Here is a 16,973-nt window from a genome sequence, read left to right as displayed (position 1 = left end):
CCCCTGACTCCTAACCATCCTGGACAAAAAAAGGACACATTATTTGCAAAATCTAGAATATGACTCACAACTGCAACAGGGTCGTTGCTCCGTGTAGCTGCAAGACTGAAACTCTTCACACAGGTATTTCTCTCTAGTGCCTTGGCAAATTCTTTCAATGTTGGAATAGGAATGTTCTTGAATTAAAACAAAATTATGACATTATCAAAGGTATATATACAATATGATATCTGTTTAATCAGGGCAAACGCAAAACTAAAGAAGAATTTGCCTTAGCTCAAGCATCATTAGAACTTACCCAGCTACAATTACAGTAAATCTCTTTTTGGGGGCAAAATTGCTTCGCAAAGGAGAAACACTATGTTCCCTCACATTAATTGAGAATATGTGTATATTAAAAGACCCAATGCTCAAAGGTCGATCAGCAACAATTTAGAGATGGATGACTGAGGAGGTCTCTGGTAGAAGTATTAACCACAGGGTATGTTGGGAGATGGAATTGAAAAAGGAAATTCCTGAATCAAAATGGTTGAAAATATGGAGTTCATCCCTCTTCCAATCAAGATCAGTTTATTAACAATGGTTCTGCAACCTTTACCATGAGATTTTCCTCTGACCCTCCTTCTTTCATTATAATGCTGAACATTTTTTCTTCTTTGCTTTTACAGTTATAGTACTAAAGTAGTTCACCACTTTTATGCCTACAACCAAAATAATTTTTAAATGAAATGTGTGAGACAGGGAACAGGAACACTGGGGGAGAAAAGTTCATGGAAGATGATGGGGAGGGAAGCAAATCTCTGTTCATAGCATCATTAACTACACCTCAACCAGGAAAGAACAAAAAGAGTGGATACAACCCCAGTATATTCAGGGCATTCATTCAAAGTTTTTATACCCCACTCTTCTGCCAGAGCAGCATGAATGGATGTGGAATACCTGAAATCCAGAAACATAATAGCCCATCTGTTTCAGAGTTACCTTTATGTTGTTCAGGTTAACTTCAACAAGCCGAGGATCATTGTCTTTAATCCTCTGTAAGCTTTCCTCCACATTTGTTGGATTTGGTGGCTCATCAAAGACAGGTACCATCTTTTCACCTTTGACTACATCTGAATGAAGAGATAAAGAAAGTCAATCATACAAATGTGTTCATACTTTCACTGAATTATGCCAAGTATCAGTTCTTAGCATCAGGTTTGTCAGTTAGCAGACTTTTCAGACATAAAAAAACACATTTCAACATCTTCTATAACATGACTAGAGATTCTATGGCCTTCTGGATGTTAGACTACAACCCCCATCATCTGTGATGGAGATGATGGTTGAGGCTGGTGAGAAGTGAAGCTCAACAACATTTGGAAGACTGCAGAGTCTCTAGCCTTATTTGGCAAGATATCAGGGAGAGAAGCCTGTCCTATGGAAATATATTTTAAAAAACTAAACCAAAGATACACCAACTAATCTTCCTTTATAAGTTTTCCAAGCAAACACCAATGTTATGTTCTTGCTATGTGACTTCAAGCTGACTCTGACTTATGGCAACACTATAACAGGATTTTCTTAGCGAGATTTTGTCAGAAGAGGCTTTAGATTAAAAGTGTGACTTGCCTAAGGTCACTCAGTGAATTTCCATGGCTGAGTGGGGATTTGAACCCTAATCTCCCAACGTCTTAGTCCAACACTCAAACTGCTAGACCATACTGACTCATGCCAAATACCAAGGAATTCAGAAAAAAAACCTCAACTCTAAATTTGTGACTTTTTAATACTTATTCATTTAAAGTACTATTTTAGTTCTTATCATTTTTTAAAAGTTAGAAATGACAAAGAATAATCACATAATCAAAGTCACATGAAACAATATGAATAGTGGTTTCTGTTGGGAGTTAAGAAACCTTTGGATCCTGTTCAACAGTTCCTGTTTTACATTCTCAAATGCTTTTAAGTTTGTTCTAGTACAAACAAACCTGATGCCATTGTTCCAAAGCAATCAGTGTATGCACCCACAGCTGTTAATATTACATTTTGTCCTTAGTTCTGTGTGTCACAATTTTCTTATCCTTTCCAAATGCAACTTCTATCTCTCCCAGGATTTCACAACTACTAAGCATGGAACTATCTTTGATGCTCATTCTTCACCATGCTCCTAAAACTCCCCCAGGAGAAGTGACTTTGGTTCCAAGGAAATTTCAAAACCAATAACTACCTATAAGTGAAAACTGACATGTTTAAACCACTTGCGTTTTTATATTTTAGATTGCCTTCAGCAATCATTGTTAGAGTGCTTCCTGGGTTCAAAGATAAATACTCACTTGAGAAACTTTCATTGTTGACACCATTGCTACTTCCCACAATATCACAGAACTGAGAGTTGCTTATCAAGTTGTGCATTCCGAGGATAGCTATCAGGAGACAGAAAGCAGGGAAAATGAGCAACACCTAAAATGACCTTTTGCAGAGTACCATTTAAATAAGACATATATCTGCAGTAGGATTTTCTCAAATATGAAAGCCATAATATTCAGTCTTATTAGCTGCAGTTATACCTCACCTGTCCTCTAAAATGCTGAAATGTATTTGTCTTTCCTTCTCTCCAATTTACTTCCACAACTTGTAAGATAAATCAGACTAAGAAAAAGTGACTGAAACTTGAAATGCTATGCCTAAAACCTGGATGTTCCAAATCCCAATCCAACACACTAACACTACACTGCGCTGACCACCACTGGCTCTTCCTTTCTTCTGCTCTTAATATTTGTTGTTGTGTGCCTTCAGAGCATTTTCGACATGGCAGCCTTAAGGCAAACCTATAATGGAGTTTTCTTGAACAGATTTGTTTTGGGTGGTGTTGGTGGTGTTGCTATTCCCTCTTTCTGAGGCTGAGAGTGTGGAGGTTGTCAAACCAGTGGATTTTGATGGCTGAACAGGATCCAAACCATGCTCTCCTAGGGTCCTAGTCCAACACTCAAAGCACGAACTGTGCTGTATCACTTCATCATTTATCTACTATTATTTTAATTCAATACCACTATCATCATTTGTACAGTCTAATCAACATGCAATGCACTTTACAATGTTAAAAGACAACAGGTCCCAGCCCCAAGTAGCTTACACAACAAATACAGTAAAGGTGAAAAGAGGGAGGAAGGGATGGGTCAAACACGGGATGTATGTTAAGTTTAGTTACACCAACTTTGACTTCATTTCAGTAGAAGATGAAATTTAAAGTCAGGCCAACAGCTTTAGGTGGGATACAAGGAGGAATTTGAAGAAACTGAGAAAGAGGTATATTGCAAACTGTTTTCAGAACATGCCATGCTAGACTTATGGCAACTTCCTACTTTACAAAGTAACTGTGGCTGCTGCAGCAGAAAGTGGTGACAACAGACATTTCTTTAAATGCCTATAGACACATGGCAAGGAGTCCTAACTTAAATCAAGGGTCTGCAGACAGGAAAGTATGGATTTTTTTATTTGAAACTCATTCATCTATCACATGCATTTTTGCATAGCTGATGCAGAACATGCTGGAAGGTATGCAGCAAACCTATTTGCTATGTTAAAAAACATGGACACTTTTAACTTTTTAAAAATATATATATATATATTGAATTCATTTTTTGCTTCTCTAGTATAAAATAGTGTTCCAAATAGCTTTTTAAAACTGAGAGAAAAGACAAAACACCAAATGATAATTAGAATATAAAGTGAATCAATCTTGGATCTCATACTAAAATCTGTATAAAAGAATTCCGTGACAACTCTGGGCTCAATTTTGCACTCCTTGCAACAATTAAAACAAAACAAAACCAGAAACAAGCAGAGATCCAGTTGTATTTATGCTTTTTGTAGTTTCAGGACTCGGGGCAGCCTTGTACCTGTTCCAAGGCAAACCTGCTACCCTTAAGGCTTCTAGGTGCATAACAATTCGTTTTTGACATTTCCCCCCCTAGTTTAGGGAGAGAGGGTTCATTAGCAAAGATACCAAACAGGCCTTGGGTGCCCTTATGTAGTCTGTGGGTGACCTTTGGCTCACTATGTATTAGGCATTCACATGCTTCAAGAAAGCAAAACAAATTGCTTACCAAGAGCTAAAACAAAACCATTGCAGGAGGATTCTGCAAGTTGCATTCCCTACCCAAAAGAATGTTTCCCAGTTGCATACCCAACCTCCCCATGCACCAACCTGCCAAATCACAGAGTTCTGTATCTGTAGCACTTGTCAATGCTTCTTCCAGTTCTGGATCAAGAGTCACCTTTTCTTCCATGTACGTTGGTATTGGTTTCTGTTTGGGGATAAAGACTTTCCCTGTTTAACAAAACAAAGAGAGAGAGAAAAAAACCTATTATAGAGGTATCTGTGGTTAGCTCTGAAGGACTTACAAGATTGAAATTATGTATTATGTTCGATGACCAGCATAAACTTACAATATTAGTCCACCATTTTGACCTCACAACAACTGACACGATGAGTTTTTCAAAAGAAAAATAAAAGTTTGTTTTGTTTTAAGCAACAATGGAACACACCAATCCCTTAGGTAAACCTAAGACCTTTGGATCCCAGTCTATATTATCATCAGCATTTCCACATGTCATTAAAAAGGGATTCTAAAATAACCGACTCAACCTGCCTACCAGATAGATAAAATCTAAATTAATGGGCCAAGTTGAATGGTTAATATTCAGCTTTATGCTAAGAAAGATATACATGTACCCACCCCAATAATTTGGCTTCCTTCTTTGATGCAAATAAGCACCAGTGTTTCAGGTTCATTTTAAAATGCAGTCAGCAAATGTGGATGGCATCCCATAATAATGTTTCAGAGCTATTGGTTGAAGTCTGGCAGCTTCCCTACTACAGCATGGTGAATAATGCTGCAAGTGGCACTCCCATTCCAATCTGCTGCTTTGTACACAATCCAAAATCCACAGGAACAACTGTGGTTCTGAATAGATTTGTCATGTTTTATACAAAACTTTTATGGCATTTTCCCTTTCTGTTCTTAAATGACTCCACTACCAAGCAATAAGCAAGATGATACTGGATTCCTGAGCCTAACGTGAGAACAAAATTTAAATTTAAAATTTAAATTTAGATTTAAAAGATGGAAGCCAGTCTGTGCAATACAGAGTTCCACTGTCAAACAGCTCTTACTGTCAGGATGTTCTTCCTAATGTTTAGGTGGAATATCTTTTCCTTAGTTTGCATCAATTGCTCTGTGTCCTAGCAGCAGGAAACAAGTTTGCTCCATACTTAATATTATACAACTCAACACAAGTGAATGACAACTTAATGGCTAACAATAAACTCAAGCTTCAAAAACACTGTGGGGAAACAGGAACAGGCACATAGCAAAGATAAGATCCCAACAGACTATACACATGTAAACAAACATCAGGAATACTGAAATAATCAAATCATGGAAAAATTCATACATAAACAATGAATCCATACTTCAGAAATTAAATTACACTGTGTCAATTAATGCATAAATAATTACATGAAAGGTCTCCAAAACTAGGTGGAAAGGACAATGGAAAACAAGGGTCCACAGTATATATAACAGATACACCATGAATTGCATGAACTGGAAAATCCTGACTCTTTTAATATGAGCTACTAGAACATAGCTCAGTTTGCTGCTAAAGAATCCCTTCCTCGATGCTGATTTAAATGGCATCCCTCTTATATGCGCCAAGTTTACTGATGCAATCTTGTTCTGTCTTCTGCTACAGTTGAGATTCAGGTGCTGATTCCAAATTAGAGTCTTCTCAGTGTTGAAACAAGGAGTCCATTAGTTGCTGCTGCTCTTAGCTGCATTTTGCTTTATGCCAAGTGCTTTTGTGTATATGATTATTTTTTAAAGCTGTGTGGAGAATCTAACATTTTAATAAGAAAATGGGATATAAATATTATAATTAACAGTTGTCCCTTGCATTCTCTAACTGAAAGGGAAAATCAAATTGCACAATAATTCTCCAGGCCTCCCTTTCAAGCTTCGCAGTCCACCACCATCTGATTTTGCTTCCCTTGCATTGACTTTCATGTTGTCACAAGCCTTGGCAAGAGTTAGCCCCGATCTTTCAAGATCACTGATAAGAAGGAGAAAGAAATTCATAGCACCTGGAACCCATTTCAGCAAGTGAAGGAAACCAGATGAGGGTGCTGGAGCTGGCATTTTGATGGCACAAAGAGGACTTTGATCTAATCAAGCAGACTCAAAACTCACCTCTATCCTGGACTGATTTTTACAACCTTGAGAGACCCCCATCAAAAACAAACAAGATTGAACTTGGCTCACAGGATCTGAGAGTGTGAAGCCCTTCCTAAACTAACCATGTGATATGTTTAAATATCAACTAGTTATTAGATGTTTTATTATCTATTGGTATATATAACATTTTTATTTATCACCTCCTAACCCACCAGGGACCTGATGTGAGGCACAGAGAAACTCTAGCAGCTACAGCTCCTCCGATGAACGGATGAATATGACAAAACCCACTGTGTTCTATCCAAGAGAGAGGCAAATAGGTACATTTAAGGAAGGGAAAACTGATGGATGATGCACGTAGCCTGTGTTTATATAGCCTGTCATAGAGATATCCTGTGTGAGATCCAGAGTAGTGTAGTGGTTTGCGTGTTGGATTAAGACTCCAAGAGGCCAGAGTTCAAATCCCTGCTTGACCATGAAAACCCACTGGGTGATCTTCGGCAAGTCCCACTCTCTCAGCCTCAGAGGAAGGCAAAACTCCATCATAGGTTTGCCTTAGCGTTGCCATAATTCAGAAATGACATGAAGGTACACAATAACACAAAGATATTCTCAAGCTCTGCTTTGAACAAGCAATCCAGAGAACAGTTTTCTATGATATGTTCTTTGCTTCCTTTATCCTCTTTCCCCCTCTTTTTCTGTCTGATACGGCCTTTATAATTGCTTTGCTGTTCCTTCTGTTTAGCATCATCCTGCTTGCACTGCAACAGGAAAGCATCCAATGATTAAAAACAGAATCAGCTTTGCAGAAAAGAGTTTCTTTGAGACACACAAGCTGTTGCCCCTCAACAAGAACAACATGGCAAGTGCACAACTGGATACAAGGAGGGGCCTCCTGGGTTTTCCACAAGCAACTGCCAACCTCCTGCCCATTCATTTCCATGAGTTAAACCTGGCACTGTAAGAGAAATCAACACTAAGAACAATATCTTCCCTCACCTTCCCATCTCCCAATCATTCTCTCAGACAAGTATTCTAAATTCTGCAAAGACCCATAATAACATTGCATGTGGCACAATGCTGCACTGCCTGAAACCATGAACCCAAAGCTTAAACATGGTATTATCTCATTATTCTGATCATTTAACTTGAAATAGCTTAACAGACTATTTCGACAACAGATTTTGGAATGATCTGCTGGAGAGTATTCGTCAGCTGCATACACTGCCTGAGTTCAAAACAGCAGTAAAGGCCAGTCACTTTCCAGGCCTATCCAGACCATTTTTCAGTAGTGAGTTTTAAAGTATGAATTGACTGTTTTTAATATATATTGGTTTTAATATATATTGGTTTAATATGCTCTTTTAACTAGCGTTAGGTGTTTTAACTGGTGTTATGGGTCTACTCTGTTGTTGTATTTTAATCTACTATAGTTCCCTGCCTTGTTAAGAAATAAGAATATGTGTGCATGTGTGTGCATGTATGTGCCTTCCAGCTACCACTTGACTTATGGTAACCCCATGAATTTCCTAACATTTTCTTAAGCAAAGAATACTCAGAGGTGGTTTTGCCAGTTCCTTCTTCTAACATATAGCCTACAGAACCTGGTATTAATTGGCAGTCTCCCATATGAGTATTAACTACAAGGCCAACTCGGCTTAGCTTCCAAGACCAGACAGGATCCGGTGAGCTGAGTTTAATAACAGTATGCTTTTCACACCTGAAACACCAGGATTTCCTTCTAGTGCTTTCAGGACTCGAAAGCCATATATATTATTACGCTTCCATGTAGAATTTGGAAAGGTTGCTTTGGGGAACTGTAACCAGAATCTTCCAGTCAACAAAGCCAACCAGAGACTTTGAGAGAAGTAGTTTTTTTAAAAAGCCAAAGTAATTTTCCTAATCTCTGCTTAAGACTGAAATCCCTAACCGCTCTGGATACTGCTATTAGCTACAGAAAAGCTGTTTGAAAAATAATAATGGAAGTAGTGAAATAACATGGAGCCTTTGCATCAGTTTGGTTGTTAAGGTTGGTAGGATTTCCTTTCAAATATAGGACTGTATAAGGATCACACTCAAAAAGAGGTATTTCTCTTTCTGAAATGGTGAGGATCAACTTCACTGTGACATGCTTTTTTTTGCTCCCTTCAGCAGAAAAAGACCCTCCTGCAAACACAAGCATGTCTTGCCAGAACTAACAACAAGCCTCTGCCTGTTTAGCCCCACCCTTGATTCTGCTTAGAGAAAACCAAAAGATTTCTTTCCAGGTAATGAGCAAAGACTTTAAAAATTTAAGCTTATTGTTCTGTCACTCCAAGAAGGGGAAAAAAATCTCCACCGTCTTTGGAAAGAGTGACTTAATGACTGGGCAAGTGACCAAAAACTACACTTGGAAATCTTTCAAAAGGACACAAACATTGTCCATAGGACCCATCTGCGCATGAGCTCACAGAGGGCATGGAAATCATTTCGATGATGGCTTGGAACATTTCATTTCTTTAAAGCTTGAGATCACATGGGGAAGGGATGAGTGATTTGGCTTATTATGAAAACCAGAGGAAAAACACTTCTGAGTCTAGCAGCTTTGCCTTAAGAGCAACACAAGTACCAGGATGGTTATGTACCAAGAGGCATGAATGGTGATTAGAGGGAAGAGAAAGTGTAATTCATATGGCAGGGAAGAAACAGATGGGGGAAAGTTTAGTTATTGCTTGATTCTAAAACCTTGACTAATGAAGCGTGATGGTGGCACACTCAGGACAGACAAACAGAAGTATTTATTCACACAACGTATAACCACACTGGGAAATTTGTACCTTAATAGGTAGTGATGAAGCCACCAATGGAAGGTGCTTTAAAGGAGAATGAGACAAATTCAAGCACAGGTGTAATAGACATGAGTGGTATATGTTATCAGTGCTGTTGTATGCCTCTCAGTGCTACTAAGAGACATGAACAGGCAGGCACTATAGTGATAATGTCCTGGGCTGGAGCCTTTCCACACTATACATTTATAGCACTTGGCCATGGTTCCATTCTACTGAATCCTGGGATTTATAGCCTGGTGAGCCATTAGGACACGCTGGCAGAGAATTCTAAAAACACCTTCTTATACTCTGGAGAACAGGCCTTGGGCAAATCAAACTCTCACAGACTGGTATAATGAGTACGCAGCTTGTTAAGGGCAATTGGTTTACCCATTGTAAACTACTTAGAGTGCTAGTTGATCCATTTCTGCAAGATCAGTAAGTTTAATAGCCAGTCATCAAATGATGGTATTATTTTTTCTTTCCACTCCTGGGCAAATAGTATTCTTGTGTCTGTGACCATATAAATTATATTTTTCTCATGGTGTTTTTCGTTTTTGGCCCAGTTTGCAAATCATTTTGCAATTCCATCTTGAACAAACTTACAAAAGATTGTAGGAACCGGTCCTAATATTCCATTATCGTGTTCTCATGCCTCCAAACTCATCTTCAAGAATTCCTGGCAGTTATACCACAGGTTACCTAAACATTTTAATTAACTGAGAGCCACATGGCTGAGACAGAAATTTGGCTACAGCTGCATTTGGGGATTTTCCAGCTGAACAATTCCTAATGCTTCCAATGTTTTAAAATAGATTGTACTTGAAACAAACTAACACTGGGTCAGAGGAGAGCTACAAAGCATATGTAAACATCACTTATGGCTTACTGTGCTGAGGAGGCATGGGTTTGGTTTTTGGTTTGGTTTGAGATAACAGTAAAAAAGAAATCATGGCATTTTCATGCCAAGGGAATTATCTGAAGCAAAACCTAGCAGATATAGGAGGTAGCCTAATGGCGAAGTTACAAACACTGTTCATTTGTCATAGATAAACCAAGCTTCGAAGGTCATCAGAGACACGTGTCAGGCTCACACCTTCTCCTTCCTCCCTGGATGAACTCAGATTTTCTCTCTTATTTCCTGGTTTGCGATACTTTGCCATGATACCTGAAACAACCAAGCTTGTTATTGTAAACCCCAAGCAAGGAACATTTCGTCCTCCATATGTTTTGTACTCTAACTTCCAGATGTCCTAACCAGAAAAACAAATGCTAAAGGCTTCTGGAAACTGTAGTCTAAAGGATCTGGAAGGACAAATGTCACTGCTGCAAACCACGTGCAAAAGAACAATGTATCTACAAATCACAACTAGCAACCTGCTGTGGACAAATTGTGGTGAGAAACGATGGTTTGTGAAAACCTTAGCAGGGTTTGAATCCCACTGGGTGACCCTGGGCAAGTCGTAGTCTCTCAGCTTCAGAGATGGCAATGGCAAACCCCCTCTGAAGAAACTTGCCAAGAAAACCGCGTGATAGGTTTATGTTGGGTCGTCATAAGTCCAAAACAACTTGAAGCTACACAACAACAAACAATAAAATAACACAGCAAGTAAGGAAGAACCATTTGAGAGCATGAGTTTACTAGGCTGTGAATTCATGGCCTGGCTTCAACAGTCAAACAACGGCTGGGTTACCCTGTCTGAATTAGGCCACTGCCATTGTTCCTTCCAATTTTATGTTTCTTAAACACTACTGCTAGAATTATATAGGCCTAAATCTAGCATGATGCTGGTGTTAGCAGCAAGATCACAAGCCCTGATCCACTGATTTTTTAAAGTTGTTTCAACAAAGGAGGTAAACCAGTTCAAAATGAAATTGAGTCCTGGAACAGAGAGACAGTAAATGTTACATATAATAGAGGCTGTAGCATTGGTTGAGCTGGCCTGGGTTACAGAAGAGAATGTCATCACTTTTGAAGGTGGACACAGTGTCATGGTGTGGGAATCTTAGGGATGGCCATTAATCCATTCTGGGTGAGTATGTTAGAGCATATCGATTTATATTAAATTTTGGAGTGTGTGTGGAATTCACTTTGACCTCTGTTTTAACTGCTTTGTATTTTAGGATTGTGTTTTTAGGATTTAGGATTGTATTTTAGGAATGTCATTACACTACTTTTCTAAAAGGTTTAAAGAGTATTGTAATGGGTTTTTAAAATATTTTATCTCTGTACTGTTTTAATTGCTTTTTCTTGTTTACTACCTTGGGAGCCCCTGTGGGCTGGGAGGAGCTGTAGAAATATCTTAAATAAATCAAACCAAATCATGTAACATTGTGGTACTGCAAGTCCCAGCAGGAGCCAAGTCAGTACAGTGAATGATGAAGGATGCTGTTAGCTGCAGCCCAACAACATATGGAGGGCCCCGTGATTCCCACCCCTGGATTATACCAATGGGGTAAAGAAGATCAAGTAGGAAAGGCAACCCTCTGACTCTTTTGTGCTCAAACGGCTTCCTTCTTTCAGCCTGCAGCACACAATGATGTTTACATGCCATGTTGATATTCACATGGCATCCACAAAGCTCCCATTGTTTTTCCAATGAAATTTACATTTTAAATGTCATTTAATGAAAGAAAGCCTGTGATATCAGGCTTCCTCCTTGGGAAAGAGAGGGTCTTTGTTATGTTTCATCAACAAATGGCACAGAATGACACTTTCAATTTATAGCAAAAGATTTAGTGTGTGTGTGTGTGTGTGTGTGTGTGTGTGTGTGTATCCGTGCACAAATGTGTACGGTATGTATGGGACTGGGGAAGTTTGCATTGTCTCTTTTGGGAAAATAACAGTCTGCCTGTAACCCCTCACAAACCAATGGTAGAACTAGCTCCACAAACAAATTCTACTCAGACTTACCCCTTAGCCAAGAATCAAATTCCCTACTGTTGGACATATAGGGCACCTGGGTTAGAGTGCATTCCCACAAAGTCAATGAAAGCTCCCGAAGTGCAGAAGCAAACTAAGAAAATCAAAGTGCACAAATGTGACCCATCTCCCCACTATAGCTCTGAGAATTGTATACACAGGCTAGCATCAGAGAAAAATTAACTCCCGCAGTCCATTCTCAGCTTTCACATTTTCACCCAGTCTCAAACTGCAAATCAAATGCAAAAAGTACCAAGCATTTTGGATAAGGGATACTTAACCTGTACTATGTTTCTGCTTTAATTGCTTAGGCTGCCTCCTAAGGGATCCTGGGATTTGTATTTTGGTGAAACAATAGAGCTCTCTGGCTGTGAATTCTATATCTTCCTAAACAGTAAATCTCAGGATTCCATAAGATGGAATCTTAGCAGTTAAAGTAGAATCACAGTGCTATAATTGTGTGGTGTGAAAGGGCTCCAGGTACACCTTTATATGGTAAAGGAACCAAGCAGGCTTGCCACCACACCCATCACTGGGATGTTCCACTCAAATGGCCACTAATGTGGATACTAAATTGGTGCAATTCTGTCCTATCACTGGAGCGAGAGATCACATGGGTGTGGATGAGAAGAAAGGCAATAAGGGCCCACTTGCACAAACAGTCTTGTTCAGGGGAATTACCTTTCTTTTCTCCTGTGTATGGGACAAACTCTTCCACATCTTTAAGGTCCAGAGCTTGCTTTTCCAAAAATGAAAGGAGTTTCTCTCTGTCAAAAGGACCAGAAGGCTTTTTGGAAGTTTGATCCTTTTGGCGGAATCCTGCTGGCAACAGTGCATTCTGCAAAACAAGATGGTCTTGTCATATCAGAGATGCATATACATGACTAGGCTCATGAAGAATTACAGAAGTTATCTAGTCAAAACTCAAAGATGTTCCTGAAATGAGTTTAAAAAATGTTGGGTTTGCTCATGAAAAACAGAAGGTTACATGAAATTAAGGCTGATGGCAACATGTTCCTAAAGTTGCAGTTTGTCCACTTATCCTATTCTAGAGAGAAATATTATTCATCTTTTTCCAGAAAAGACATTCAATTAAAAATTATTATTGACCATTCTGTTCTAGTCTTTGGCTAGACAAAACATTCTAGATCATCACAACCAGATTCCAGAACATCTGAATGATAAAAGAAATGACCAGATTGGTAGAGGGAGAGGAACTGATAAGCACAAGATATATCTTATTCTGGTACTTTTTAATATCTTGTGTCAGTTTTACACTGGAAGCTGAATTTCACATTTAATAACAACAAGAACAACAACAACAACAATAATAATAATTATTATATTTCCCGCCTCTCCCTGCGGATCGAGGTGGGATTACAACAGATAAAATCGAACAATACAGTTACAAAAATGTCAATAAAAGCACACAAAAATACATGCATGGTCATTAAAATAGCCAAATCGTCATCTGTTTCTGTACTATTGAATCAAGTGTGAAAGATTTAGGATGGTATGTTTTTACTGTCTGGCTGAAAAAAGTAGAACTAGTATGGTGTAGTGGTTTGAGCACTGGACTCTGAATCTGGAGACCAGGCTTCCAATCTCCATTCAGTCATAGAAACTCACTAGGTGACTTTGGGCAAGTGACATTCTCTTAGCCTCAGAGAAGAGCAAAGGCTAACCCCCTTTGAACTAATCTTGCCAAGAAACCCACACAATAGGTTCACTTCAGGGTCCCCATAAATTGTAACTAACTTGATGACACACAAAAACTGAAAAAAGTCCCATTCTGCAAGACAAGGCATTTTAAAGTAATTGTTGTGTGTCCAAATGTGTACCATGTCCTGGCTTCTTGATACAGAGTGGAAAGAAACAGACACAGAACCATTTAATTCTCACCCTAGTTTCAGTGCCTTCTGCAAATTAATGAAAATGAAAAATAAAAAGTAATAATATTCCCAAAACAGATAGTTTGTGCAATCACAAATCAGTTGTGTTTGTTAACTAATTATTCTAAGGTTTGATAAGAGTTCTAGGAATTTTCCCTCTTTTTAATTTAAGTAATTTAAATGGACAAATTAACAAAAAAAATTGCTAGGATAAAGATGTGTATTCTCAGTTGTGTATTGACTCACTCTTATTTTTAATTTAGTTTTGTTTTTTTAAAGCATTTTCAACATAATCTGAATGTCAGGATTGTAATAAGGAAAGGCCTCCACTCATGAATCTTTTAAATGGGAAAATGCCACCATTGTAACAAACAACTTCACACAGAAGTATTATGCAAGAAAGGGGAACTGAAATCCAGAGATGTCCACCTGTTAATATATAAATCCCTTGCAAACATTTGCAAAAGATCCATCAGCTTGTTTCTTCAGCTCTCTGTCTCCTCAGCTTTTCATAGTGTGTGAATCCATTGCCCTTGCACAAATGACACCTTACCGACTCAGGTACATAAAGTTACATGTGGTCCAGCCATTAGGGCACTTTTTTCAATTGAAAAGCCATTTGTGTAACAACAACCCCATCATCCCCACCTGGCACAGCTAATAGCTATGACATCTGGGAATGATGAGAGTTGTAGTGTTACACATCTGAGGACCTAAAGTTGAAAAGGATGCACATTGTGTGCAAAAATGCAAACAAGAGAGCTCATTCTACTTCCATTTCTTCAGACCTACCTCACTATTTTTGGATTAATGTTATTCGCCATGAATGTCTGTATAACAGAGAACCAGGCTAGAAAACTTTTTCACAGGATAGAGGGACTTGTTCAGTTGGTCTGATACACACCTCTGGGTCTAGGTCATCCAATACTGTTTCCAATTGTTTCAACTCTTCCTCTGACAACTTCCCCAGAATCTCATCTTCGTCAAGGTCCTTGTACTTGTCCAAGTCTTTTAGGAAAGGGAGTGCCATAACTCTGGCAGGTAAGGGATGAGCTGCTTGTTGAAATGTTCAGCAAAAGTGGCAAATCAGAGTTTGTTTTAACCAAAACTGCAGAAATTGGGGTAGGGGGGAAAGAGATAAAGGAAACAAAGCAATTTTACACATGACCATGAGCATTTCATCACCATGAGCATTTCATCAGTTATTTACTACTAAAACTTACAGGTCATATTTCCAACCTAAAAGATAAATGCATTCCAATCCATGCATTAGTTCATGAATTCAGATCAGGCATAGATTACTTCCAAATGCAGACTTTACAAAATGCAGACTTCAAAGCCCCGAGACTCTTTCCAAGGCACATGCTTTAAACTGTGCATGTGGATGTACACATGTTAATATTTTGATCTGTGGCTGTGAATCCATTTGTTTTACTGCTATTGTATTCTGTCACGCTCTGGTGTGTAAGCTATTTTAAGCAGGGTATCCAAGGAACAGAAGCACACAAATAATAAAACAGTGAGATGGCGCTTTTTATGAGAAGTTCCCTCTTTTCTACTCAGACATCCATCCTTGAGTACAGAATGGCATTGAAAATTGACCCTAACTAACACCAGGGTCATGTTTGCAGTTTCCTCGCTGAGTTCAGTCAACTTCTCAGATTTCTTTTCAAATCAAGTACCAACCTGCACTGCATACCAGATTCTAGTACAGTCGGTCCTTCTTATACACAGATTTTTTTTTATACACAGATTTAAGCATCTGCAGTTTGAAAATGTTCAAAAAAAGTATAAATTTCAAATATCAAACTTTGATTTTCCATTTTTATAAGGGACACCATTTTGCTATGTCATTATATTTAATAGGACTTGAGCATCCACGGATTTTGTTATCCATGGGGGATCGTGGAAACAAACCCCAGCGTATAACAAGGGTCCACTGTATTCCTGAGCTGAAGAGATGCCATAGTTAACCCTGCTTTCCACTGCCAGCCTGTACCTCCAAATGTTTTCTTATTCCAAGTGCAAGATTTTGGCTCAGATCAGTCAGTATGCAATTAAGTAAAACTCATAGTTAAAACAAAGCCAGCAGTGTGGTGTAGTGGTCTGAGCATTGGAACACAACTCTGGGAGACCAGGGTTCAAATCCCTGCTTGGCCATAGAAATCCATCAGTTGATCTTGAATCACTAATTGACTCATTTTCAGAGTAAGGCAAACCCCCTCTGAACAAATCTTGCTAAGAAAACCACCTTGTGGTTACCATAAGTTAGAAATGTGGCATAGTGGTTTGAGTGTTGGACTACAACTCCAGAAACCAGGGTTCGATTCACAGCCTGGCCATAAAACACATTGGGTGACCTTGAGCAAGTTGCATGGTCTCAGCCTCAGGGGAAGGCAATGGCAGACCTGCCCTGAACAAATCATGCTAAGAAAACCCCATGGCAGGTTTGCCTTAGGGTTGCCATAAGTATGAATTGACTCAAAGATACACAGCAGCAGCAGCAGCAACAACCTATTCTTGTAAGAAATAAAACTTTTGGTACCATAACTGGTTGTTATTTGCTGTGAAGTTCACTCCAATTTATGGTGACCCTATGAATAAGTGACCTCTCTGGCAGGTGAAAATCCTGTGATAGTCTCACCTTGGAGTTGTCATAAGTCAAAAATGACTTGAAGGGACACAACAAGAAATGATTAAAACACCTAGAGACTGTGAAAGTTTATTTACCCTGCAGAGCCTGCTAGTTGACCTATAGCCAGCTGTGTATACAGAAACTTTGAACGTCCCTTCCCCTCCATGCTCAAGATCACCTTCACAGATTGAATGCAGAACCTTCACAAAGGTGACTGGCACTACCTTCTAAGTAACCAGACAGGGACATGAGTCAGAAAGGATGACCAAACTATTTTCCACTAACTTGCTTGCATTCCAATGCTGATTACTCATTTTATATCATTAAGATACTCGCTGAAGCCCCAGTTGACTAGCAAGTGGAGCACCAAAAGAGATGAAGTACTGGATAGTCTTAGAACAAAGGTGGTGAACTGACAGTTGGGAGTGCCGGAGGGTCAGGGTCAGTAATTATTGTGAATAAGAACTCTTTTTCCAAGATATGGCAAATATAGTTGGC

The 16,973-nt window shown here is 38.9% G+C and overlaps 1 protein-coding gene across 1 annotated transcript in view; it reads right to left on the bottom strand.

Moving 5' to 3' along the window:
• Positions 1–16,973, bottom strand: part of LOC149307296 (tropomodulin-3-like) — a 47,523-nt gene that overhangs the window by 14,352 nt on the left and 16,198 nt on the right. Inside the window, exons 2-7 of the mRNA XM_089538303.1 lie at positions 14,745–14,948; positions 12,630–12,786; positions 4,190–4,312; positions 2,316–2,405; positions 982–1,112; positions 69–176 (exon numbers count right to left, since the gene is read on the bottom strand). Coding sequence (XP_089394429.1) covers positions 69–176; positions 982–1,112; positions 2,316–2,405; positions 4,190–4,312; positions 12,630–12,786; positions 14,745–14,870 — 735 coding nt within the window. The 5' untranslated portion in view covers positions 14,871–14,948. The remainder of the gene's footprint in view (positions 1–68; positions 177–981; positions 1,113–2,315; positions 2,406–4,189; positions 4,313–12,629; positions 12,787–14,744; positions 14,949–16,973) is intronic.

Source organism: Sceloporus occidentalis, unplaced genomic scaffold, assembly GCF_023333645.1.
Source record: "Sceloporus occidentalis isolate IW3139 unplaced genomic scaffold, rSceOcc1.0.p SCAF_9, whole genome shotgun sequence".
Taxonomy (NCBI): domain Eukaryota; kingdom Metazoa; phylum Chordata; class Lepidosauria; order Squamata; family Phrynosomatidae; genus Sceloporus; species Sceloporus occidentalis.
This window is presented reverse-complemented; position numbering and strand designations above follow the sequence as displayed.